At 44.4% G+C, this 26796-nt stretch overlaps 1 protein-coding gene across 3 annotated transcripts in view; it reads left to right on the forward strand.

The window, feature by feature from the left end:
* The window catches only part of GFRA3 (GDNF family receptor alpha 3), a 41475-nt gene that overhangs the window by 841 nt on the left and 13838 nt on the right, over positions 1 to 26796 (forward strand). The window contains exons 2-8 of one of the 3 annotated variants that reach the window (XM_058735491.1): positions 7210 to 7497; positions 11164 to 11256; positions 12558 to 12870; positions 14868 to 14971; positions 15137 to 15271; positions 15612 to 15700; positions 15903 to 16575. In XM_058735491.1, the coding sequence (XP_058591474.1) occupies positions 7210 to 7497; positions 11164 to 11256; positions 12558 to 12870; positions 14868 to 14971; positions 15137 to 15271; positions 15612 to 15700; positions 15903 to 15992 (1112 nt within the window). In that variant the 3' untranslated portion in view covers positions 15993 to 16575. Of the gene's footprint in view, positions 1 to 7209; positions 7498 to 11163; positions 11257 to 12557; positions 12871 to 14867; positions 14972 to 15136; positions 15272 to 15611; positions 15701 to 15902; positions 16576 to 26796 lie in introns of those variants that run through there. The other 2 variants (XM_058735474.1, XM_058735482.1) reach the window with 2 other exon arrangements.

The following is a 26796-nucleotide window of genomic DNA, read 5'->3' on the forward strand; positions in this document are numbered from 1 at the left end:
AATCAGGCTGGGATGCCATTTGCTGCACATGGGCTTCAACCCTTCCACTCTCTTTAAGGACTGGGGAAGTGGAGTAGGTACGCGTGAAGAAAGAAGTTTTTTGTTAAAACTGACTTGTTACAAATTAGGGTTATAAACTGCTGCCAGAACTTCTAACATCATCATTTGAGAATATTTCTCACTGCCACCCCCTCCCTCCTTTTAGAACATACTTTCATTATTTTAATTACAGCAGAAAACTCACTGTTGGGGAAGATGGCTCAGCACAGTGCGTTGCTCTATTATAAATACACAATAAGTATCTTGTGGAATATATAGTTCAGGGCCTGGTTTTAGAACTATGCCATTCCCCCAGAAAAGGGTAGCCTTGGATCCAAGATCCCAGGGAACATGCCTGTGACCTTTGGGAGTGGGATGGGTGCATGGAAATCTCATTGTGGGGCTCCTGCCCTGAGCCTCAGTGGAGGCAGAGACCATACATGGACCCGTCACTTCAGCTCACAAAGTAGTCACTGCAGAAATGAAATACTATATATGTGGAGCTTCGGCTGCAAGACAGATATGGAAGGAAGGAGGGAAAGGACTGGTCTATCCAGATTGACTCCATCAGTAAATCAGGGTAGCAAGTTATTACCAATCTGGTTTTACTGCCCAGAAAATTTCAGTAACCCTAACGGTATGGCTGAAACCTTACGGTATGCCTAACATCAGTCAGAAACCTTAAACACTTTCCCCATCAACCAATTAAGTATAACAAGTTCTACCCTGTTATGATGAACTTCAACATTGTCCCTACCTTCTTTTGTTAGAAGAAGGGTGGCCCTACCTTCTTTTGTTGAGGTGCAATTGCCCCTAAATCCACCATTGTTCAGACTCTGAACTGTCAGCTCTGAACTTGGAGGTTTACTTTTGAAAATTGTTCTGACTCAATATTTAGTCCAGTTTAAGCAGTGAGACGTGGACTTGCTACATTTCTTTCAGCAAGCACTTATTGAGTACGTACCAGCAGTAACATCTTAAATATAATATTTCTCAAACTGTTTATTTTGTTTTATTTAAAATTGGTGAGTATTTTTCATTTGTTGTTTTAGTTTTATTTAAATCCAAATTAGTTAATATATAGTGTAATAATGGTTTCAGGAATAGAATTTACTGATTCATCACTAACATGTAACACCCAGTGCTTATCCCAGCAAGTGCTCTCCTCAATGCCCATCACCCATTTAGCCCATCCCCACCCTCCCACACCCCTCCAGCAACCCTTAGTTTGTTCTCTGTCTTTAAGGATCTCTTATGGTTTGCCTCTCTCTCTGTTGTCTTATTTTTCCTTCCCTTCCCCTTCTTAAACCATCCAAATCCATGTTTCTCTTTTGGTAAAGATAAATCTCTCATGCCTTCTCTAAATATGTTTTTGAAATTTCAAAAGTATTTTTCATCTTCCACATATATAACGATCAAATATACTTTTTTGAGCCACCCATTACCTTTGGAAATTCTGATATACTCCTGTAAGGGGCCTAACCTATATCTTCCCTAACCCTCCATTGAGAAACACTGGTTTAATCCAAATTCCTCACCTTACATTTGGGAAACTAAGGCCCAGAAAGTGAAGCAAATTGTGCTAGGCAGAACTGGGACTAAGGTGAGTGAGTGAAGGGGGTGCCATTGAAAAAGTAGTCAAGATAAGGAATATTTTAATACAATATATATTTTTTTAAGATTTTAAAAATTCTTTTATTTCTACAGTGAATGTGGGGCTTAAACTCACAACTCTGAGATCAGAAGAGTCTCATACTCCACCAGCTGAGTTGGCCAGGTGCTTCTTAATGCAGTATTTTTTTTTTAATGCAAAATCAGGGGCACCTGGGTGGCCCAGTCAGTTAAGGGTCTGATTTCTGCTCAGGTCATGATATCATGGTTCATGAGTTCAAAGTTCAAGCCCTGCTTCAGGCTCTTTGCTATGAGCACAGAACCTGCTTCAGATCCTCTGTCCCTCTCTGTGCCTCCCCTGCTCATTCTCTATCTTTCTTGCTTTTTTAATTTATTTATCAAAAAACAAATAAATGTTAAAAAAAATTTTTTTAATGAAAATCAGAGGCGTTGCTGCTGCAGCCACCATCACATCCACAGTCATGCCAACGCACGAGTTCTCTGTGGACATGACCTGTGAAGGCTGCTCTAATGAGGTCAGTCAGGTGCTTAACAAGGTGGGAGAAGTTGAGTTTGACATTGACCTGTTCAACAAGAAGGTTTGCATCAACTCTGAGCACAGCATGGACCTTCTCCTGGAGACTGTGGGAAAAACAGGAAAAGCTGTTCCCTTCTTTGACCCCAAGTAGTGAGGGCCTGGACCCCTGGGCCCAAGATGGACCAAAGGGGACAGGCCTCTGATCCTCTCCTGACTTCCAGACAGACCTGGGGCCTGGCAGTCCTACTCAGCAATGGGGGTTCCTACAGAGACCCTCACTTGCCCAGCCTCTCCCTCGCTTCCCTGCAATAAAATCAAGCCACTCTGGTTGGAAAAAAATAAAAAAATAAAAATCAGTGCTGACTTGGGCACCTGCGTGCCTCAGTCAGTTAAGCATCTGACTTTGGCTCAGGTCATGATCTCACGGTTTGTGAGTTCAAGTCCCACATAGGGTGAACACAAGCCCCGTTCAGGTGAGCCCCACTCTCTCTCCCTCTCTCTCTCTCTCTGCCCCTTGTGGGATTCTTTCTCTCCCCCATCTCCCTCTGCCTCTCGCTTACTTGTGTCGTCTCTCCTCAAGAAAAATCAAAATCAGTGCTTGCTTCAGCAGCACATATACTAAAAATCAAAATCAATGCTCCCTCCCCCCCAAAATCCATGAGGAGCAAAATATCAAAAATGTAAATAAAAAGAGTAACAATGTCATGCTGAAGCATATTGGAGCCTGAAGCAAAAGGTGAAATCGATACTACTGATCCTGCCTTTGTGCATTGGATATGACCAATTCTCAAACTTTGGGATGCATCATATTTTCCAGTGAACTTGCTAAAACTCAGATTCCCAGGCATTATCACCACAGCTTCTGATTCAGTAGTTCTGGGATGGTGTCAGAAATCTGCATTTTAATAAGTAATTGACTTAATTATTGTTTGATTGAAAGAAAAGGTTGGACTAACAAAACTCATGCCCCTCCTCATTCTGGTACTCTGATTTTAAATAGAGGGAAGGAGCTCAGAGAAGTTACAGAGGTGACTCACAAAATTCCTCTGTTACTTGTTTATTTCTTTTTTAAGTTTATTCATTATTTATTTTAAAAGAAACAGAGACAGCACTAGTGGGGGAGGGGCAGAGAATGAGGGAGAGAGAGAATCCCAAGCAGGCTCTGTGCTACCAGTGCAGAGCCTGATATAGGGCTGGAACTCACGAAACTGTGACATCATGACCTGAGCCAAAACCAAGAGTCAGACACTTAACTGACTGAACCACCCAGGTGACTCTGGTTATTATTAAAAAAAAAATTTTTTTTTAATGTTTATTTTTGAGAAAGAGAGAGAGAGCGCTAGCAGGGGAGGGGCAGAGAGAGAGGGAGACAAAGAATCCAAAGCTGGCTCCAGGCTCTGAGCTGTCAGCACAGAGCCAAACGCGGGGCTCAAACCCACGAGCCGTGAGATCATTACGGCTGAAGCTGAAGTCTGGTGCTTAACCAACTGAGCCACCCAGGCACCCTAACCCTGGTTATTTTTTAAATAATAGGAGCTCATAAGGAACCAGCACTGTTCTAGGCACTGGCAACAGAGTAGTGATAAGATAGATGTAGAAGTCCAGAGGGGGAGATAATAAAAAATCAAGTTAAAAAAATTAAGTGATGATAAGTACTATGCAGAGAATTGGAGTAATGATGTAGTAGAGTAGCTAGGGGGTTATTTCACATTGGTTGGTTGGGGATGGCCTTTCTGCGATGCTATTTAGACAGAGAACTCAATTACCAGAAAGGGCCAACCATGTGAAGATCAGGGAGAAGAGCATTCCAAGCAGAAAGAAAGGCTAGGGCAAAAACGCTAAGGTTGACACAGACTTGTCTTGTTCAGTGGCAACAAAAGGAAGGCCAGTGTGGGTGAAAGGAAGTGGGAGAGGAGAAGAGAGCTGGAAGGTAAGGTTAGGTAAGTGAGCAGGGACCAGGTCTTACAAGGACAGGTCTTATATGCCCTGGTTTCTAAACCAGGGCATATAAACTAGATCCTAATCTAAATTTTTTTTAATGTTTATTTATTTTTGAAGGAGAGAGAGACAGAGTGGGAGCCAGGGAGCGGCAGAGAGAGAGGGAGATGCAGAATTGGAATCAAACTCCAGGCTCTGAGCTGATAGCACAGAGCCTGACACAGGGCTCAAACTCAAGAGCTGTGAGATCATGACCTGAGCCCAAGTTGGACGCTTAACCGGCTAAGCCACCCAGACACCCCTAAACTAGACCCTAATCTAAGTGCATTGGAGGTTGTTGGAAGAAGTTAAGCAGAGTAATGAGATGATCTCATTTACAATATTTAAGAGATGCTCCCATATAATGCCAATCGGCATTAGAATTACATTATATTCACACAATGGAATGATATATGGCAAGGAAAACAAGCTAGTTGCAACTTAATGGGTAAACTTTACTTAGTGGGTGAACTTCATAAAGGTAATATTGAGCAAAAGAAACTAAGACACCAAAAGCACATGTTGTGTGATTGAAAAGCAGGCAAAAGTAATCTCTAATGTTAGAAATCAAGACATTGGTTTCTTTCAGAGGGGTTGGTGCCTGGCAGAGGGCATCTGGGGCACTGGTAATGTGCTGGTTCCTTATCTGAGGTCTGGCTACACAGTGTATTAAATTTAAAATTCATTGTACTGTACATTTTGATTAATACATGTTTCTGTATGTTGTACTTTAATAAAAAATTATTATCAAACATGATATACAAATGACTACCAAACACATGAAAATATGCTCAACATCATTAGTTATTAGGGAAATACAAATGAAAACCACAGTAATATACTATCTCACATCCATAAGGATGGCTGGTTAAAAAAAAAAAAGGAAAATAAGAATTGACAAATTGGTACCTTTGTACATTGCTAATGGGAATGAAAAATGGTGCAGCCACTGTGAAAAACAATTTGGCGATTCTTCACAAAGTTAAACATAGAATTACCATACGACCCAGAAATTTCACTCATAGGTGTACACCTAAAAGAATTTTATGCAGGAATTTAAGCAAATACTTGTACATGGATGTTCACAGAAGCATTATTCACAATAACCAAAGCATGGAAACAACCCTAATGTCCACCAGCTGATGGACTGATAAAATATGGGATATCCATACAATGAAATCTTACCCATCCATAAAAAAGAATGAAGTAGTGATACACGCTGTAATGTGTATCAATATGTTAGGGGTACCTGGGTGACTCAGTTGGTTAAGCATCCAACTCTCGATTTTGGCTCGGCTCATGATTTCACAGTTTATGGGTTCGAGCACTACATCAGGGTCCTCACTGTGGTTGAACCTGCTTGAGATTCTCTCTCTTCCCATCTGTCTGCCCCTTCCCTGTTTATGCATGCATGTGCTCTCTCTCAAAATAAATAAACTTAAAAAAAAAGCAATATGTTAGATGAAAGAAGCCACATACAAAATATTACATATTTTATGATTCTATTTACATAAAATATCTAGAATAGGTATCTGTAGAGACAAAGCAGATTAGTGGTTGCCAGAGACTAGAGAGGTTGGAAAAGGGAGAGTGACTATTTAATGGGTACGGGTTTCCTTTTGGGGTCATGAAAATATATTGGAATTAGATAGAAGTGATTGTTGTACAACATTATGAATGTACTGAATGCCACTTAATTATGCCCTTTAAGATGGTTAATTTTATGTTGTATGAATTTTATCTCAATGGGAATGGTTTCCAACGTGTAAAAAAAAAAAAAAGGTCATTAAAAAAGATGGCTGCGGATGCGTAGGTGGCTCAGTCAGTTAAGCTCCAACTTGGGCTCAGGTCATGATCTCGTGGTTCATGAGTTCAAGTCCCAAGTCAGGCTCTGTGCTGACAGTTTAGAGCTTGGAGCCTGCTTCGGATTCTGTGTCTCCCTCTCTCTCTGCCCTTCCCCTGCTTGTGTGCTCGCTCTCTCGCTCTCTCAAAAATAAAATAAACATTAAAAAATTTTTTAAAGAAAGTTGGCTGCAACAGCAAAATGTTAGTTATGTAAGGTAAAGGATATATTAACTAATCTTATTGTCTTGATCACTTCACAATATATATGTAAATCAAATCATCACGTTGCCCACCTAAAACCTACACGATGTTTTATGTCCATTAAATTTCACTAAAGCTGGAAAACAAAACAAAAAAAAAGTATGGCTGAATGGTATGGGAGAATGAATTTGGAGGATGGAATCAAGGAGACCAATAAGGAGTCTTGGCAGTAGTTCAGACAAGAGCTGATGGTGGTTTGAGGGTGTGGTGATAGATGTGGAGAGAGGTGGACAGGTTCCTGATATATTGTGGAGTTGGCAGGACTTACTGGATTGAACATAGGATATGAAGGAAAGAGAAGAATTAAAAATGACTCTTAGATGTTTTGCCTTGCAAAACTGGCAGCATGATGGCTACCTTTTGACAAGGATGCTAAGTCCTAGGATGTAGGGAAGATCCACAAGGCTGACCTATAAACCAACATCGGTATTATTGAGTGACAGAATCAGCAAAAGTTCCCCAACACCAACACCAAACAGTTCCCCCGTAAAGGTATTTTAAAGTGACTTTTAATGGAAGCCTCAGAGTTGTCGCTGACTCTCATTTAGCACTCCCATGCACATTGTCAACTCTCTGGTTATTATACTAGCCCTGCCTGTGCATTGCTCTGCCAAGGGCCCTCTTCCCTGTGCCTGGCAGGGTCATATCAGGCTCAGCTTCGGACAACAGTCCCCCTCCTTCTCTTAGGAGGCTGAGCAGCCTCTCTTCAAATCCACCTCTTCTTGGGCCTCATCTATTCTGTCCAGATTGTGACAGCTGCAGATTCTTTACTCCTACTGGGCTTTTCTCTCCACTTATTCCTAAAGGCCTCTATGCCACCCCAAGACTTTCCTGCCCAAGGTTTCATCTTGAATCCTCTACTCCACCTCACAACTTGTTACTCCCAGGCAGCTACTCTGACCTTATGTGAGCCTCACCTGGTCTCTCTTCCTCCACAGCAGACCCTCTCCCTATAGGGGGCCGGCTCATGAACAGCTGTATTCAGGCCAGGAGGAAGTGCCAGGCTGATCCTGTTTGCAGTGCTGCCTACCACCACCTGAATTCCTGCACCTCTAGTATAAGCACCCCGTCACCCACACAGGAACTTTTGGTCCCTGAGGACTGCAGGGAGGCAGCAAAGCACCTCAGGAATAGCTCTCTGATGAGCTGCACATGCCATCGGCGCATGAAGAACCAAGTTGCCTGCCTGGACATTTACTGGACCATTCACCTTGCCCGCAGCCTTGGTGAGGCCCCCCTCATAGAGTGGACTAAGCTAAGGAAGATGACTCTTGTGGGGTGGTTGTTTAATCCTACAGGATATAGGCTGCATGGTAGATTCTGGCTGGGATGGTAATGAAGCTCTGCACTTGACATCTACAAGTAGAGGGAGGAATTGGCAGTATTCTTTTGGGCACCCACAGCGCTGCTCTCTCTTCTTCCTACTTCCCCCTTTCCTACCTGGCAACATGTAGCTGCCTCTTGGCAGAGCTCTGAACCAGACTGTGGCCCAACCTGGGGAGCTCCTGGGACAGAAGTGTATGGAGAAAAGGTGGAGGAAAATGGTCTTAACCCGTACACAGATTCCAAATACAACGTAATCCATAAATTCAGAGAGAGTGGGAAACAGCATCCTGGTCCTGCCTTTAACAGAAAGGATACTCGTTAACCAGACAGAAGATAGTGAGAGAGAAGGACTAGAAGAGCCAAAGAGAGGAGCTTCTTCTGACTCTTTCCAGAGACGCCTCTCTGTATTAGTCAGCTTTTACTGGACTGTGCTGCAGTAACAAGACAGTGATTTGTAAAACAAAGTTTTCATTCTTGCTCATGTTCTGTGTTAACTATTTCATGTATCTTCTTCATTCTGGGATCCTGGCTGAAGGTACGGCCTCCATCTGGAATGTTCTTTTCTCATGGCAGAGGGAAATGAGTAATGGCAGAAGCAAATGATGCCTTTAAAAGCTACTCAGATGTTACATAAAATACTAACACTCACATTCCACAAACAAAGCAGATCACATGGCCAAGCCTGAATCCCTGGTGAGAGGAAGTATACTCTTCCCACAGGAGACCCTGAAAATCACATGGCAGTAAGTGTGGCAACCTAAGAGTTCTATCCAAATAGTATAGCAGGCTTCCAGACTAGGATCTTGTGATAATTTCTTTGTCAGGTGTGGATAGGACTCCCCTTGATCTAGTTAACTGTGGACAAAAAGGACCAGTCATCTGCCTGCCTCCAACATATTCTCAGTATACATCAGTGGAACAGGGACTGGAGAACCACCACAAACACTCTCAGAAAGAGGAGGAATGAGAAGCACACAACAGACATTACTTCATAGCTGTTCTGAAGTCCTCTGCACAAATTGTTGTCTAAGGGCCATCTTCCCTGGGAGTAGGAATTGCTCTTTAATAAGGCCCTGCTTTTGCTCCCTGGGACAGTTGCTTTATCTGTTGTTCTCCAGGGCTCTTGGCCCAGCCCCCTCCCCATGACAGGTTTCTTTGGCCATATCTGAGAAGGATATTGGAGACTCTCACCTCTTTGAGGAGTGAACAGCATTCTCAGCTTGCTGCCTACCTGAGAAACGTTGGGGCATTTTAAGTCTCCATTAGAGTCTATTTGAATCCTGGCTGGTGGCTCTTAGCAGTACAACTTTCTCAAAACATAATTGCTTTTTTTATATCTTTGGTTTCTGTCACCTCTGGTGCCAGTAGCCTTCCCTATAATTCTTTTCAAGACATATATCTCTTTCTAGACTTAATTAGAAGTATCTTGCTCTTATCAGAGGGAGAGCCACTACCCTAGTCTTTTTTCCCTGAGCATAACTGGCAGGATTTATTGATACCATCTTAATCAGTGAGAGATCTCCACAAAGGGCATGATAGCCATATACTTGAATCGGTCTTTGCCCCAAGGCTGAGTCTTAATGGACCTTATTACTCAAAGCATTTTTTTAATTTTATATTTGAATATTTGAATATGAAAAACAGTTCCATCTCTTAATCCTGCAAATCCTGAAATTTCTGGATTTTTTTCTTTTCTTTTTCCTCTCTATTTGCAAACTGATCAATTCTTCTCTGAGCTTAACTTTCTTGTAGTACCTTGCAACATGCCAATGGCAATCAAGACATATTAGTAAAGGGGCACCTGGGTGGCTCAGTCAGTTAAGCTCCTGACTTGGGCTCAGGTCATGATCTTTTAGTTCGTGAGTTCGTGCCCCACATTGGGCTCTGTGCTGACAGCTTGCAACAGTTGGGAGCCTGGAGCCTACTTCACATTCTGTCTCCTTCTCTCTCTCTGCCCCCCCACCCCCCACTCACACTCTTGTCTCTCAAAAATAAATAAACATTTAAAAATTAAAAAAAGAAGACATACTAGTAACCTTCTGCTTCTCAGCTTCTTTTCCTTAAAGCACAAGCTCATTCAATATAACATCTTCCTTCCAAGTTATTGCAGGCAACAGTTTTCCCAAATGCTTTCCCACTGCATATTGAGGACTGCCATTTTTCATACTTCAGGAACAGCTTATTTACATCCACTCACTGCCCAGTCCCAAAGCCAATAAAATTTTAGATTTTTAGATCTCAGATCTTAGATTTTTTTTTGTTACTGCAGCACTCATTTCTAGATACCAATTAAAATTTTTTAATTTTTATTTTTATTTAATTTATTTTTTTAAGTAGGCTCCATGCCCAGTGTGGAACCCAACATGGGGCTTACACGCCCAGTGTGGAACCCAACATGGGGCTTACACTCATGACCCTGAGATCAAGACCTGAGCTGAGATCAAGAGTCAGATGCTTAACCGACTGAGCCACCCAGACAACCCCACCAATTACATTTTTAATAAGAATTTGCCAGGTTATGCTGCAGTAATAACCAACCAACCCCCACATATCTGGCCTCCTAGAAAAAAATTTAATTTTTGTTCATGTTACACATCGGCTGTGGGCTTCCTTGAGTGGGATTTGTCTTTGCCCTACCTGTCTTCTTCATTTGATGATCCAGGCTGCTAGAGGGAAAAGAGCAGCAGCAAGACCATGTGATGGTTCTTAAAGCTTCTGCTCAGATGTGATTTATGTCACTTCAGCTCACAATCCACAAGCCAAAGCAAATCACATGGGCAATCCTTATAGTAGGGTGTGAAAGTATACTCCTCTCTGGGGCGCCTGGGTGGCGCAGTCGGTTAAGCGTCCGACTTCAGCCAGGTCACGATCTCGCGGTCCGTGAGTTCGAGCCCCGCGTCAGGCTCTGGGCTGATGGCTCAGAGCCTGGAGCCTGTTTCCGATTCTGTGTCTCCCTCTCTCTCTGCCCCTCCCCCATTCATGCTCTGTCTCTCTCTGTCCCAAAAATAAATAAAAAACGTTGAAAAAAAAAATTAAAAAAAAAAAAAAAAAGAAAGTATACTCCTCTCATAGGGGCCCTGAAAGTCACATGGCAACTGAGGTGGGGGTGTGTGTGTATAATCTTCTCATAGGGTGGGTAGCTAGCAAATAGCTGGAAACAGTAATGCAATTTACCACCCTTTTTGTTCCCTGTTTTCCACTCCTCATCCTAATCAGTTCTCTTTCAGAACTTCCCGAGACTTCTCCCTAGATCCTCTTGTCTTCTTGCCTTTCCCCTTGGGAGCTTTCAGGGCTTCCCAGATATCCAGACCATCCTTTCCTACTTGCTTGACCTCATCCATATTTTTTCCTCCCTATAGATGCATTCTCAAAGGCAAACTGGGTGACACTTTGCACTCTTTCATCCTTCTCTTCCAACAAGATTAGCCAACATTTATTGAGTACCTACTGTGTCTATGAGCTATGCAGTGACTTTATGATCTATTATGTCCCCTTAAGGAGCCCACAGCCCCTCCTGTTCCCAGCCTCCAATCTGGTCCTCAGGATTCTTATCACCTTGTCTCTAGGTGACTATGAACTGGATGTCTCCCCCTATGAAGACACTGTGACCAGAAAACCCTGGAAAATGAATCTCAGCAAACTGAACATGCTCAAACCAGGTGTGGAGGGCAGTCTGAGGTTGGGACATGAGGGATGGACCTGGACCCTGAAGGAAGGGTGGCTGATGGGGAACACAAGCCAGACGGAGGGCGTGTTGGGAGAGAGTTCTAGCCTGCCACGTAACTAAAGAAGCATTGTGTCAGGGTGGAAGTCTGAGCTGTGAGCATTTGTGGTCTTATATGTCAACAAATAGTTAATAGGGAGGCCATTAGGGCTCCTTGGTTCCAAAAGGTGGGTCTCTACAAAGCGTTTGATGGAGTGGCAGCAGTCCCAGAAAAAAAAATGCTGAAATAAAGTAGTTACCCTCATTCGAGGCAGCCAGGAAAGTAGCTTTTTGTCCCTGAAGACTAGGAAATTGCTTGTTTTCATACCATTTTAATGGGATGGGTGAGGTGTTGGGCAGGGAAAATGGTGAGAAAGAATGTGACTGCTCAGGGGTTACTCAGGGTGGGGAGCCATCAGTCTGGCAAGGACTAAAATGCATTTTTTTTTTTTTTGGAAAGTGAGGCTCTTGTGTTAATTGGAAAGGCACACACACACAGACACTCATTTTTTGAGAAAGATAGGAGCTTTGTTGTACAGTTAGTCCTGTATATTGGAATTAGTATTTTGAGAGAAAAGTGTAGAGATTTATGCATAAACACTTATTTATAAGGAATCTGGGAATAACCTGTTCCATTTACTCCATTGTTCTGACTGCTGGAATGTTGTCAATAAAAATATTGCCATAATTTCCCCAGCCTCAGAGCACAGGGAACTTTTATGCATGCATCAATCATTAAAAGCAGACAGGTAATATTAAAAATGGGCCGAATAGATGCAAAACCAAACAAAAATCCTCAGCAGAATTTAGTTGCATATGTTTTGGACAGTTCAGAAAGTGCTTTAGAATGTTGTAGGGCCTCTAGATGATGATTTCCACCATGAGACTTCAATCCACCATGGGATTGAGGAAAGGGTTTTGGTTATTTGAGCTTTCTGGCCACTTCAAGTCTAGGTAAATGAGTGTAAGATATGTATATGGCCTATTTTATTTTATTTATTTTATTTTATTTTATTATTATTTTTTTAACATGTAGGAAAGCTGAGGAGTAGGATGGGGGAAGCTCACAAATACCAGATATAGTTTATGGGTAGAGGGAAAGCCTAGGATTCGCAGTGGACTTATTCCAGGGAGTCCTACCTTTCCTCCTACCCCCACCACCATCCTTGTTAAATCCGAGGTTTGCAGGGGTTCCTAGCAAAACTGGGCTGCACGTTTGCAGAGAGGACTGGTGACTTGGTGCCCTTATCCCCGCAGACTCAGACCTCTGCCTCAAGTTTGCCATGCTATGTACTCTTAATGATAAGTGTGATCGGCTGCGCAAGGCCTATGGGGAAGCGTGCTCGGGATCCCGCTGCCAGCGCCACATCTGCCTCCATCAGCTCCGCGCCTTCTTCGAGAAGGCTTCGGAGCCCCACGCTCAGGGCCTCCTGTTGTGCCCCTGCGCACCGGCCGACCAGGGCTGCGGGCAACGCCGGCGCAACACCATCGCTCCCAGCTGCGCTCTGCCGTCTGGGGCCCCCAACTGCCTGGAGCTGCAGAGCCTCTGCGTCGCTGACCCGCTGTGCAGGTGCCGGTGCTGGGGCGGGAGGGCTGGGTGTGGGTAAGGGCGCAGTGCACGCCACTCCTTATGGGTGCTTTCCTGTGCAGAGCTGGGCTTGCCCCCCAGAGGCCGTGGACTGACTTCACCCTGTACTATTTTCTGAAAACCCTGTGATCAAAAAAAATTGTTTTCCTTTGTGTAAAAACTTCAGAAAATATAAAACGTATAAAATCCATCAGAATCTATCACCTGAAGATAATCTACATACTTTTGGGAGCGTTTCCTTCCAGTCTTTTTTGTATACCCATAAACAAAACTGGATTCTCTAGAAATATATTTGTACCTTCTTTTTTTTTCACTTATGTGCGTATCTCCTGAGCATTTTTCCATGGAGGCAGCAGGGAACAGTGGTGAAGACAGGCTCTGAAGTCAGACAGATGTGAATTTAAATCCTGGGGCTGTTCGATTTTGAGCCCGTCACTTTAAGCTAAAATTCCATCACTTAACCTAACGTTCCTCTGAGTCCTCTGTAAAAAGTGGGATAATAATACAGACCTCATGGGATTCTGGTGAGCGTTAAATTACATAATTTATGTAGAGTGCTTAGCTTACTGGTGCAGAATAAGTGCTCAATAAATGGTGGGTGCTTATTTTGTGTTTTACTGTCCTTTTGGCAACTTGATTTTTAAATGCCTACATTGCATTCCATTTTACGGATGCCCCATTCTTTATTTAATCCTTCCTCAATTGTTGGATGTTTAGGTTGCTTTTTTTATTGCTATAAATAATGCAGTAAATATCACTTGTTCATTAATCTTTGTGCACAAATCTAACTATTACTTAGGATGTGTGGCCATAACTGCCATTACCAAATCAAAGTACACAACTGTTGGTAAGGTGTTTGATATGTATTGTCCAGAAAATTTGAAATTCTGACCTGGCTTTCCTCTGCCTTCTCAGGACAAAACATTCACCAAATTGAAGTTATCATCCACTCAAGTAGAATTCGTTGACAGTGAGAGTCACTTATTTTGCAGCCTGGTTCTACCCCTTATTTCTCCGTAACCTTGGGCAAAGTTATTTAACCTCTCTGAGCTCCACTTCCTTCTTCTGTAAAATACTACATAAAAGCTCTCAATCATCATAACACCAACACTTAGTGAGTACTTACTATGGGCTAGGTACTGTTTTAGGTACTTAGTATGTATTAACTCATGTAAACCTTACAAGATAGATGGTGCTGTTGTTTTTTTATCATCTGCATTTTACAGAGAAGAAACCATATCAGAGAATGTTTAAATAGCTTGTTGAGACTCATCCAGGTAGTAAGTCAGGTTACTGAATGAGGGCTGGAATGAAGAAGTCTGGCCTGGAGTCTGGCCTAACTGCTCTGCTAGACTGCCTATTGTGTTGCTGATAGCTATTATTATCACATAACAAGTGCTGGTCTGGATGACTAAGATACTGTCCTTTCCTTCAAGGAGTTTGCTTTTGGGTGAGCATGACAGAGAAACCACCTATCCAACAAAAGGCAAAATGTAAGGAAAATTGCAGAAATATGTACAGAAAAACATACTTGTATCATCTGAAGATAACCAGCCTTACCTATTGTAGGATCAATGTTAATAATAACAGTCTTTAACATTTAATGAACATTTCATATGTACCAACAACTATGCTAAATGCTGTACATGCAGTCTCTTACCTCATCCTCACAAAAACCCATGAGGAAGTACTGTTTTCATTTCTATTCATAGTTGACAAAACTGAGGTTAAAGAAGCTCCCTGAAATCTCATACCTAGGGATTGTGGAGCCCAAATTCAGAGTGGCATGCTTTGGGACTGGGGTGATCGTGCCCTTAATTATGATAGAAACAGGCTTCACTGAGGGGGAAGCCCTGGGCCATGCCCTGAATGCAAAGGAGGATTTGGCATGAAGATGGGTCTGTCATCTAAAGGGGAGCAAGGGTGAAGGCTGCAGACCAGACCCTCAATGGGTACTCTTGAAATTTCCCTTCTTCCAGATCTCGCCTGGTGGATTTCCAGACCCACTGCCATCCTTTGGACATCCTAGGGACCTGTGCAACAGAGCAGTCCAGATGTCTGCGAGCATACATGGGGCTGATTGGTGAGGCTGGGGGCCATATGAAGGGAGCCCACAGGGTGGCTACTCCCAGGGGTGAGAATCCTCTGGAGACTGAACCCAGATGGGGTGGTCCTGAGACAGGTGGCAGAGAGTGGGGGTTGAAGTTTGGGTGGCCTAGGCCCTGACAGTCCTTTATTCACCCCACAGGGACTGCCATGACTCCCAACTTTGTCAGCAATGTCAACATCAGTGTTGCCTTAAGCTGCACCTGTCGAGGCAGTGGCAACCGGCAGGAGGAGTGTGAACAGCTGGAAGAGTCCTTCTCCCACAACTCCTGCCTCAGTGAGTGCATTACACCTGCTCCCAGCCCCCGGGATTGGATCAGCTGGACCCAGTTTGAGGAAAAGTGTCAGCTCTGTGGTCCACACTGGTTCCATCCGTCTCCTGCAGACAGAGCAGCCCCCTCCTACTCCCTGGTGACCCCTCAAGCTTCCTGTTCAACCTGTCTTGGCCCCAGGGACACTCTTCAGCTTTAGGAATAAGCAAGCAGAATGAAACAATATCCCATTCCTACCCATCCTGCCATATGCCAGGGTCCCTAAGACATTCCCTTTTCTTTCATGGGAGCCTAAGAGATCTCCAACATATGCCCGCTTCTGTTTACCTTCTCTCCTCTCCTCAGTGGAGGCCATTGCAGCTAAGATGCGTTTTCACAGCCAACTCTTCTCCCAGGACTGGGCAGACTCTACCTTTTCTGTGATGGAACGCCAGGTAGGGTCTCCTTTATTACACACCTCCTACCTTTACTGGTCTAGCTGGGGGAAACCCAGACAAGGGGACAGATGAGGTGACCTCATTGTGGTCATGAATACTATAGATCTCTAATGGACACATCAGGGGTGGGGGGACAGGCTTTGACTGATGCCAAAGTGGTGAAGGGGGTGGAGCTGACTCCATTCCATTTCTTCTACAGAACAAAAATCCTGCTCTGATGCCACAGCCCTGGGTGCCCTCTCTTTTCTCCTGTACACTTACTTTGATTCTTCTCCTGAGCCTCTGGTAGCTGGACTTCCCTTGGGCCCCTCTCCCCTCTACCACACCAGCCTGACCTTCAGCCTGCAAGGGGTAAGGAAAGAGCGGCATCAGGAAGGAGGTGCAGTAAACAACATGGCGACCCTCAGTCCATACTGCATATCCAACTGACTCCACATGGGGCCATCGTTGAAACTGTGACTCATTCCCTCCTCAGCCCTTCCTTAGGACTTGGTGACCATGATTTAGCCATATCTTCTGGTGGAGACCATCTCTACCAATCTCTCTCGTAATCCTTTCCTCTTGCCCACCAGAATCACCCAGGCTCTAACAAATCAGTCATTATCTATTGCATTCTCCAGGTAGGCAGGGCTGGATGTTCTGAGGCAGCATAGAAAGACAGTCCCCATTGTAAGGAAGGCTGGTGCAAGACTCCTACCCCCTTGTCTCCTCCTCTGAATGGGATATAGGAACCTAGTGCCTACCGTACCTGGGGATCCATCAGAGCATTTGAGCCTCAGGAGACGGAACATTTGGGTTTGCTTTCTTCCTGCTACTGTCCTGAAGTATCCCCAGCCCCTTGGATCATAATTAAACATTTGGCTTAAAACTTTGCTCTTTTCCTGTTTTCTTGCATTGTGAATTTATGTAGAATTAGAAGTGTTACAGATACAAAAATAGAGGTGGCCAGGACCAGGAGACACAGTTACCCTGCCACCAATTGCTGTGTGACCTCAGCAAGTCTCTCAAAGTCCCTTGTACTTAACATGGAGTTGGAAGGAAAAATAGCTTATGTGAGGCTTTGGACCTGGTATCTGTCCCAGATCCAGCCATATCTGGGATACTACCTGGGATCTGCAACAGGAGCTGAGAGGGGAGTATCCCCAGTCAACCAAAGAATTTATTGAGCACCTGCTCGTGTTATTGGCTTGCTCCAGACCATGATGGGGGCCAGAGGAAATGAGAGACTGGTCCTCAATCCCATTTGCAATCCTGTTGGGATTAGGAAACAAAGTAGTTGGGAAAATATATTTATAGAGCTGTGGACATTTGTCTATTCATTCACTCACTCTTTCTTTAAGCATCTGATGAGTGCTGGCTCAGCAAGGCACTGTGCTGGATGCAGGAGATTCTGGAGTAATAATTCAGATACTGTTTTCAAGTCTTTTACACTCTAGAGCAGAGGAATAGACAAGAAGAACAAGACAGTGCAATAAGTGCTGTACAATAATTATAATAATAACCGTCATTTATTGAGCCTCTACTGCATGCAAGTACATGCATTAATTCATTTGATCTTCCAACAATATTTGACTTTGTTGGTTAATAGCTATATGACCTTGGGCTCAACCTTTCTAGACCTCATTATCTACATCTGTAATGTGAAAAAGCATAGAACCCACTTCATAAGGAATGAGATAATCCATGTAAAAGCATTGGAACTGACACAATATAAGAACTCAGAAAAGTTAGCAATTACAGTATGTGGTTTTTGTAGAACATTTGGACAATACAGACAATTATAAAGAAGAAAGTAAAATACTCTAAAATCCCACTAGCAAACTGCCAAATGCTCTCTGCCTATATGTACACATGAAAATCTATGGGTATGTATAACTTTATGTAAGTGGGATCAGACACTGCATGTCACTGTGTAAGTCACAGATATCTTTCAGCATGTATGAGTAGAGCTTGAACTACATCATCCTTTTTATCAGCTTCAGAGCATGGACTTATATGAATGCATATTCCTACATATATCATTTATTTAACCAGTTATTTATCAATGGATATTTGGTTGTCTTCCCATTTTTCTCTCAACCAAGTTTTAAGGTAGTGAGCAGGTGACTGGGGGTAGGATGTGCAGAAATGCTGCCAGAGTGGCGGGTAGAAGAGGGAAGCCTCTTCTTACACATTTTTGTATCCCCATAGTACACGCTGCCCCCAGAAAATGCTAGGTCAACATTCCTCCCTGCAAACTTCAGTGGGGGCACTTGGAGACCTTCCCCTTCACCCCTCCCAGGAAGATCTCTGAGCTGGCAAAGCCTCTCCATTTGCTTTGACTCCATTAGCCTGGGGCTGGGGGTGTGAATGGTACAGTCATTCCTTGCTAAGTGCTTGAATTAGACTAATAGGTCATCTGTGCTTTTCTCTGAATAAGGTCCAAATTTCTGGTAAACAACTAGGCCACTCCCCAAGCCCAGGGCCCAGAGCCAAGACCTGGGGTGGGGGCACAGTGGCTGGACTGAAGCTTTTAATGGTATCCTGGCTGATTGGAATGGCGAATGCCATTAGACTAGCTCCTGGGTAACAAGGAGGGAAGGGCCACTGACAGCAGTGGTAAATGGGGAGTGCTGAATTACAGGCCTCTGCATCATTGGGGTAGAGCACACTGTCTTTTATTTATTTTTTCAGACTGTCTTTTAAACAACGCCCTTCATATTCACCCATTCATTCATTCATTCATGCATTCATTCAACAAACCTTTAACAAGCATTTGGTCTGTGCCAGGTTGTAAGTATTTTTCAAGATCTTTCCTTGACCATTTATGAGCTGCCATTTTGGTGAAGGGGCAGCCCAGGACTCTAGCAGCCAGACCTCAAGTTTGGGCAGTTGAGACTTTTCATTTATTCTGGTTGATTATAACCCTCAGCTCTTTGACCTTGGGAAATACACTTTACCCCTCTGAGCCACCATTTTTTCCTGTCCACTGGGGATGCCAATAGAAATACCTAACTTAAAGGGTTGCAGTTTTTATTTTGCTTTTCTAATTTAAAAAAATGTTTATTTATTTACGTAGAGAGTTGGGGAGGGGCAGAGAGAGAAAGAATCCCAAACAGACTCTGCACTGCTTGCAGCACAGAGCCCAACATGGGGCTCAAACCCACAAACCATGAAGTCATGACCTGAGCCAAAACCAACAATCAGATGCTTAACCGACTGAGCCACTGGCACCCCTGTTTTGCTTTTCTTACAAAAATAAATATAACATCATCAATTTATCTTCAGCCAAAAAAACTAATTGGCAGTATCAACTAATGTTTATATCAATTTTAATGGTTTTGGTTGGCAAGTTTTTGGCTTCTTATTTCTATAAAAGCTTATAAGCATGAGGAATTTATGCTTGTTTTGCTCTCCATGCATATTTAAGTTAGATAATAGTAAAAATATTTAAAACCTATTTTAAAAATCACGATTTTTTTGAGGACTGGAAGTAATACTTAGCACAGCATCTGATACAAGATGGATACTCAATAAATGGCAGCTATTATTATTATGACCTCTGGGAGGGGATCTGTGGGTACCAGATGTTCTGCTTCCTGCCCAGGAGCAGTGGTGAGTGATGGTGCTGGCTTTCCTTCCAACTGTGGGCTGAATTCTGGGTGGGGCTGCCCCTGGGAGATACTATTCAAGCTCTGAACTCCAAGATGTAAGCCAGAACTCTGGGTCTGTGTCTCAGATCTGAGGGACCTTGGACAAGGCACAGAGTCAAAGAGAGTCAATGTGTTAGTCAAGGATCTTTTGGTTGAATGTAACAGAAATATTGGAATTACTTAGTAAAAGGGGAATGTCCTGAAACCCAACCCCAGGAAATTCATCCAGGCCTTGGGGTGCTGAGACTGGTGAGTCAGGAACCAGTCTTGATTGCCCTCTCTTGAAGGCCTAGACATCTTGAACCATCTACTTCATTCTCTCTGCAGACCTACTTTGAGTTCACCTAAGTGATCTCCCATTCTAGTTCGAAATTCACAGAAAATCTGATTGTCTATGCATAGGTTCTAGATTGGCTTTTCTGGGTTGAGAGACACTCTGTGTGAGGGACACAGAGTGGCTCAGACAGGCCCAATGGCATAGACTCCTGTCAGGGAATTGCAGTGGGTCTTAATTACCTGAAGTCAGGGCTTGCTTCTTTTGTGGCTTCTTTCCTGGCCTTGGAGCATCTCCTGAGCTTCCTTCTTGGATGCCCTGAAGGGATGGGAATGTAGGAACACAGACCAGGTGCTGAGGCTCTGGGTCTGAGAAGTACCCTTGGAGCTAGATCTCCAAGTGGAGGTTGGAGTGGAGGTTCTTTTTTAATTTTTTTTTAATGTTTGTTTATTTTTGAGAGAGAGGGACAGAGACAGAGCATGAATAGGGGAGGGGCAGAGAGGGAGACACAGAGTCCAAAGTAAGCTCCAGGCTCTGAGCTGTCAGCACAGAGCCTGATGGGGGCTTGAACTCATGAACCATGATCTCATGACCTGAGCCGAAGTCAGATGTTTAACCGACTAAGCCATCCAGGTGCCCCTGAGTGGAGGTTCTTTATGGCTGCAGAAGGAGGCTTTGCTAGATTTTTGGTTCTGGCAGTTGAAGAGTAAGGCAAATTGAAGGGAATCAGAGAATGCCATTGCTAAATATACTACTTGGTATAAGGATTATTTTGACCTGAAGATGATAGAGAATCAACAGATTCAGGAAGAGTTCTGTGCCCTCCCCTTAACTGTCTGAAAGCAGGGCATGATTGAGGATGGGGAACCAACACCAAGATGAGTTTGCAAAAACCAGCCTTCCTAAAATAGCCCTTATCTTCCATTAGTTTCCCCCATATACTTCCTAGTCACTTCCCCACAATTTATTGTCCTGTGACCCCAAACCCTCTTTACTTTGTTAAAAGGGTATATAAGACCCTAATTTAACCTCAGGTCTTATTTGAGTTTCACTTCTTTTTGTAAACTCCTGTGCAGGTAAATATTAATACAATTTTTGCCTTTTCTCCTGTTAATCTGCGTTTTGTTAGTTTAATACACAGGTTTCCTGATACTGAACATAAGAGGTAGAAGAAAAGATTTTTCCCTTTGACAAAAGCACTGCCATTTCTTTGGCTAATAACCCTCTGTCTTCACCTCTACATCCCATCTGACCAACATTCATAGTCTCTCACCCTCTTTCCTCTCTTAGGATCTCTGGTTGTCAGAAACTCCAGTCTCTTTTTAGCATCTCTGCTTCTTTCAGGAGGAAGACTCTTCACATCTGGAGCTTGGGAGACTTGGTCCAATAAAATTCCCCTTTCACATATTGAGCTGGTCAAGGCCCTAACTGACATACTGTACATGGGTGTGGAGGTGGAGGACTAACATTTATTAAGAGCTTCATGTGTGCAAAGCATAATGCTAATGGCTTAATGAGCATTATTTCATTTACTTTTCAGAACTATCCTATTTTTCCCTCTGTTTTACAAGGGGCTTAACAAGGCCAAGCAATTTGTCCAAGTTACAGGGCTAACAAGTGACTGATCCAGGAATCAAACCTCAGCCTTCCTGACTCCCAGGCACCATCTTTGATACACATCACATTTGTCCAGTGTTGGGGTGAGGCCCTATGTCTTAAATTAGAACAGACACTATGATGAGGAGTGTGGGGTAAGGGGGGGCTCTTTTAGGCTATAGTTATGGTTTCCTGGAAGAGAAGGTATTTTGGCTGGACCTTGAAGAAGTAGGATTTAATTAGGCAGAAATGGGGGGGCACCCCAAAAACCAGAATGAGCAAACAGAGACTGGAAAGGGCAGGGAGTGTTGAGGGAATTACAGGTAGTGTGCCGTGACTGGAGTTCCGGGGGGGGGGGGGGGGGGGGGAGGTGCTCCCAGGTCCTCAGGGTCACTCATTTCCCAACCTGACTGCCTGGGCGGGGGAGGTGTCTCCTCTGCAGACACACCAACTGCAGAGCTGCTGCTCTGAAAACCAGGCCCATGGAGCAGGCAGGAATCCTGAGGAAACAATGTGAAGATTTCTGGCCTGGCATGCTTGGCATCCGCGACCACAGGGAGCTCCATGGCCCCTTGACCCCTTGCTGACATCCCAGGGCACAGAGGTCAGTGTGTGGCAGGGAGAGGATGAAGTGAGCCTGTGTCTGGGCTGGGAACAGTGATAGGCAGAAAGGAGGAGCCCATCCCCCACAGAGGGCTAGAGCAAATAGCCCCTCCCTGGGCTGACCCCACTCCAGTTGCTGTGGTCAGCTTGAATATCAGGCATTTGTTCTGGGAGTATGGTCTCCCCAGATTTTGGTTGGCTTTGGGGTTCCAATGGAGGCTTCTTCCTGCTGAGCACCTACTGTGGACCACATAGGGCAGGCAGTAGGTTGCCACAGAGATGAAGACAAGTGTTGTGGTAGAGACAGATAGACAAATAATAAAGACATCATTATTTGAGTACTTGGTCTGTGTCAAACACTGCACTAAGAGCTCAATGTGTATATCTTTTTAAAGCTGAGCTGCCTCATAGGCTTGTCTCCACATGGTATCAATCTGGCATCCACAATATTTGAAACAAATTTAAATAATGATTGCACAGTCTTTTGGAAAAAATACACAGTAAAACTTAAAATCCTCTTTCCCCATCTGTTTCTCTGTATTATATGTACAAAGCAGCCATCTCTATACAATCTTTCCTCTCTCTCCATGCTCCTCAGTAGAGGTTTATGCCATGAATATATACAGTTAATATTTTTTCCCTTATCTCATGTGTATAATCCAATTGAAACTTCATTACAGCCCTCTGAAGGCAGGCACTATTATCCCCATTTTACAGATGGAGAAACAGATGTCTAGAAGTTAATTCTTGCCCAGAGTCACACAGCTAATCACTGGCAAGTGCATTTGAAGCAGATTCTGTTTGTTGTGAACGAGCATGTGATCCAGGGCCTGTGAGATTCCTGAGGGACAGTCAAGACAGTCAATTCATTGGGGGGCTTCATTCGGAGGAGGCTACATTTGAGTAGAACCTTAAAGGATAATAGAAGCTCAACAAACAGAGATGAGCGACAGAAGTGTTTCTTAGGAAGGGAGCGACACCTAAGAGGTGAGCACATCATACAGTGGGATGTCCAGAGAGAGACAGTCTTGTTCCTCTCCCTCTGAAGAGTGGTTCCTCTCCTCCTGCATTTAGGAGACTTGCCTCATTTCCCATCTTTGCCCTAGGCAGATTCTGCCTGTGCCCTTTAACAGTCTCCATCACAAAGCGGCCTTGTGGCTTCTGAAAGAGACCCTCTAATTCAGGCTGGCTCCCTACCACCCACCCCCACGCCCCAAAGGGGAAGAGAACTCCCTCCTAGGCCAAGTTAAATCACTTAATTCTTAAGGAATTACATGTCAAGCCTGTGTTAGGGAATGTAGCTCTCTAGTCTTTAAGAAAAACATGTTGTAGTGCAAAGAGTACAATGGAAAGTGGATCCAGCCTAATCTGGGTTTGAATTTCAGCAAAACTCTCAGCTGAGTGAATTCAAGCAAATTGCTTAATCTTGTGAAGCTTCAGCCTCTTGATCTAGAAAATGACTATTGCTAAAAAGTGGTGACTGATAGATTTGTCAGAGAGGAAGAGGAAATGGCTGGCTGGGAATATATTGATCTAATATTTACTTCAGTGTTAGGTGTCAGGGACTTGTCAAATCCAGGTTTCTCCTGCAGGAAGTGTACAGTATGAGATGTTAGGCACTTGGGTGGGAATGTGACTCCCAAGAAGTAGAAGGAAAGAGAGGAGGAGGTGGCTAAGCATGGACAGGGTTCCCAGTCCTGAAGTCTTGCTGCCTTGCTGCAACAATTCCATGAACCTCTCCTAGCCTCAGTTTCCTCACTTTGAAATGCCAACCCAACTTAATGAATATTGGCCAAACTCTTGAATTGCTATTTCATCCATTTTATTTTTAAATATATTTTTCCATAATTTGCCTCATCCCAGAGGAGATTTGAGGTGATATTTATTTATTTATTGTTTTAAAATGCTAATTTTTGAGAGTAAAAGACAGGGCATGAGTGGGGGAGGGGCAGAGAGAGAGAGAGGGAGACACACACACACAGGATCTGAAGCAGGCTCCAAACGTCAGCACAGAACCTGATGTGGGGCTCAAACTCACGAACTCTTGAGATCATGATCTGAGCCGAAGTTGAACACTTAACCAACTGAGCCATCCAGGTGCCCCTGAGGTGACTTTTAAAAATACACAATTTGGGGCACTTGGGTGACTTAGTCGGTTAAGCGTTGTACTCTTGATCTTGGCTCAGGTCATGATCTCACAGTTCATGAGACAGAGATCCAAGTCGGGCTCTGTGCTTAATAGCAAAGAACCTGCTTGTGATTCTCTCTCTCTCTCCCTCTCTCTCTCTCTCTTCCACTCCTCTCCCTCTCTCTCTCAAAATAAATAAATATACTAAAAAATAAAAATAAAAATAATACAACAAAATGAAAATAAAGGCCCACAAACCAGGTTGCAGAGAGAATCAGAGTAAAACAGTGAATGACCGCCAGATCATTTCAGTAACCTGTAAAACCTGTGAAAAGGTCCTGCGCAGATGAATCCCATTTTCACAGAACCCTTAGCATATAATACTTGCCTGTAGTAGAGGCTAGAAAATATATCTTAACCAGAGCTACAGGTAATATTTCTATTTCACAAATGAAACTGAGGTTAAGTCCTGCCCTGGTCCCAGTATATAATGTGCATGGGTGAAGGGGAGGGAGGAAAAATCCTTTGTAACTTATACTGAAGTATGAAGTTTGGGACTCCTGTGTGTTTGTGTTTGTCAAAAGACCACAAGCTGCCTCTGCTTTCTCGGTCCCCCAAGGGATTACAGACCTGACCATTTGGGTGAAATGACCATTCAGGAGAGGGGAGGCAAAGGAGAATAAACCCCAATCAGTATTTCAATGAGTTATCCTGTCACACTAAAATAAATATTGAGTGCTTATTATCTGCCACCTAGTGTGCTAAGCACTTCACGTTTTGTATATTTTACATTTAAATTTAGTTTAAATTTCACATTTAAGTACAGTTTAAATTATATATTGGAGGGTAGGAAGCTTACGAGATAAAGGCACACTCGGGTAAGAAAGGGTGGGAGTCCCACCTCCCTCAGCCGCTTGCTGCACAGCCTTGGTGATTGCTGTGTTCCTCCACTTGTGAGCCCGTTTCCTCCATCCGCCTCTTGGGTCGTTGTAATGAATCAGTAAGCTTAAAGCATGTTAAATGTTCTGCCCAGTGTTGGCACAAACTAAGCAACAACAGCATAAACAACGGCAGCAAACGTTTAGTGACGGATCAGGACCGCAGGCGCATCCAAAACCTGAAACACGACCCCCCACGTCGGACCCCAGTGGCAGGGCTCTGGGTTTAGTCAGGGCGGTAACGGCCGCCCCAACTCCCACCGCTGGCGAGGCTCCTCGGCGCGGGCTCCTCGGCGTGGGCAGAACCGCGGTGGGGAAGCCGCAGGCTGCGTGCGGGGAGGCGCGCCGCCTAATGCAGTTGTCAGTTAATTAGGGGAGAAGGTTAGGTCATTAACGGCGGGATCGATGCAAAGGGAATTAAGAGGCTCTGGCAGCGTCGCCGCCGCGCTCTCTGCGCGGGCCCGGGGCCGCATTCAACAAAAATTCGATACGCATTAGCAGAGGATCGGCGGCCGCCCGGGTCGCGAGGCCGCCGAGCGCACGAGCTGCTCCTGGGTCAGGCGGCCAGGGTGGGACGCGGTGCCCTGCTGGGAAGAGCCGGTGCCTGGGCGGGCACCACTGCCTGCGCGCGCCGCCCGGGAGTCTCTGGGAGGTGCGGGGTGCAAGGCGAGTGAGGCTGGAGGTCCTCGCAGGCGAGCATGGCCGCTTGATCCTGGGGAGGCTGCGGGCACGATGACGGGTTAACGTTTAAACATTACAAAGAGCTCCTCCCGCGGTTCCCCAACTCACTCTACCACTGCCCCTCACCGGGCCCCCTGCCACTTATTCTTCAGACCCAGTGACCTTAGTCACAGGGAATCTGCCCTGACCTCCCCAGACTAGGCCAGGCCACCCTGTAACCCTCGCACCCAGTACTTACCTCTCCTTCATAGCATTTATCACAGTGTTGTTACATGTGTGCGATCTGTACAACTTTCTGGCCAATGCCTTTCTCCTGACCAGATTGCAAACTCCAGGAGAGTGAGGCAGTGTACATCTGTTTTGTTTACCTGCGCCCACAAAGCCTGGAACATGGCCGGTGCTCAGTAAATATTTGCAGGAAGAATGAATCCCCTCAGCAACCCAGTGAGTTAATTGGTAGGATGAGGAAATGATGGCTCAAATAAATGAAGTGACCTGCCCAACATCACAGCCATCTTCCAGCCTCCAAGCCCTTTCCTTGAACAAATGTTCTCATCTGTCTGAATATTAGCTTTTCCATCCAGGGAAAAATAATTTATAGCTGCCTCCATACTATGTGCCAGGGAGTGTGCTAATATTTATTTGTATTTGCTCCTTTAATTCTTACAACAACCCTGTGAAATACAAATCATTGGTTATAAAGGAGGAATTTGAAACTAGCAAGGGCTGGGCCCATCATTTGCCTGTTTGCCCTCAGATCCATCACCCCCTTTCTGATATTGTTTTTCATGGGTGGGCCACCCCCACACTTCTACCTCCATTCCACCTCCCATCAGGCTGGATTTCCCAGCCTCCTTTGTCAGCTGGATTTTGGCTGATTTTGGCCAATGGGAGCCACTGTACAAGATTGGAGAGCTGAGGATAGGAGGACCCAGAATACCCCTATCCTTGACAGCTTCTGGGCTCCATGTCCTTCCTTTGGCCTCCAGACCAAATGGTAGTGGTTTCTTGCTCTTGATAATCTCTGGGTTACCTCACTTACCTCGTTTGGCTTTAAAGTTCTTCTGTCACTTCTGCCACCTGAGTGGCCACAGTGTTAAACTCTCTATATTAAATTTCCTCTGTTTGAAATAGTTCGAGTAAATTAATTTTCCTGTAAGAGCTATGATTTGAATCCAGATCTGTCCGACCATGAAGATGTGCTTAAAGCTTTCCCCAGGAGATGAAAGCAGGCAAAGCAG

The sequence above is a fragment of the Neofelis nebulosa genome, chromosome 1, assembly GCF_028018385.1.
Source record: "Neofelis nebulosa isolate mNeoNeb1 chromosome 1, mNeoNeb1.pri, whole genome shotgun sequence".
Classification (NCBI taxonomy): Eukaryota; Metazoa; Chordata; class Mammalia; order Carnivora; family Felidae; genus Neofelis; species Neofelis nebulosa.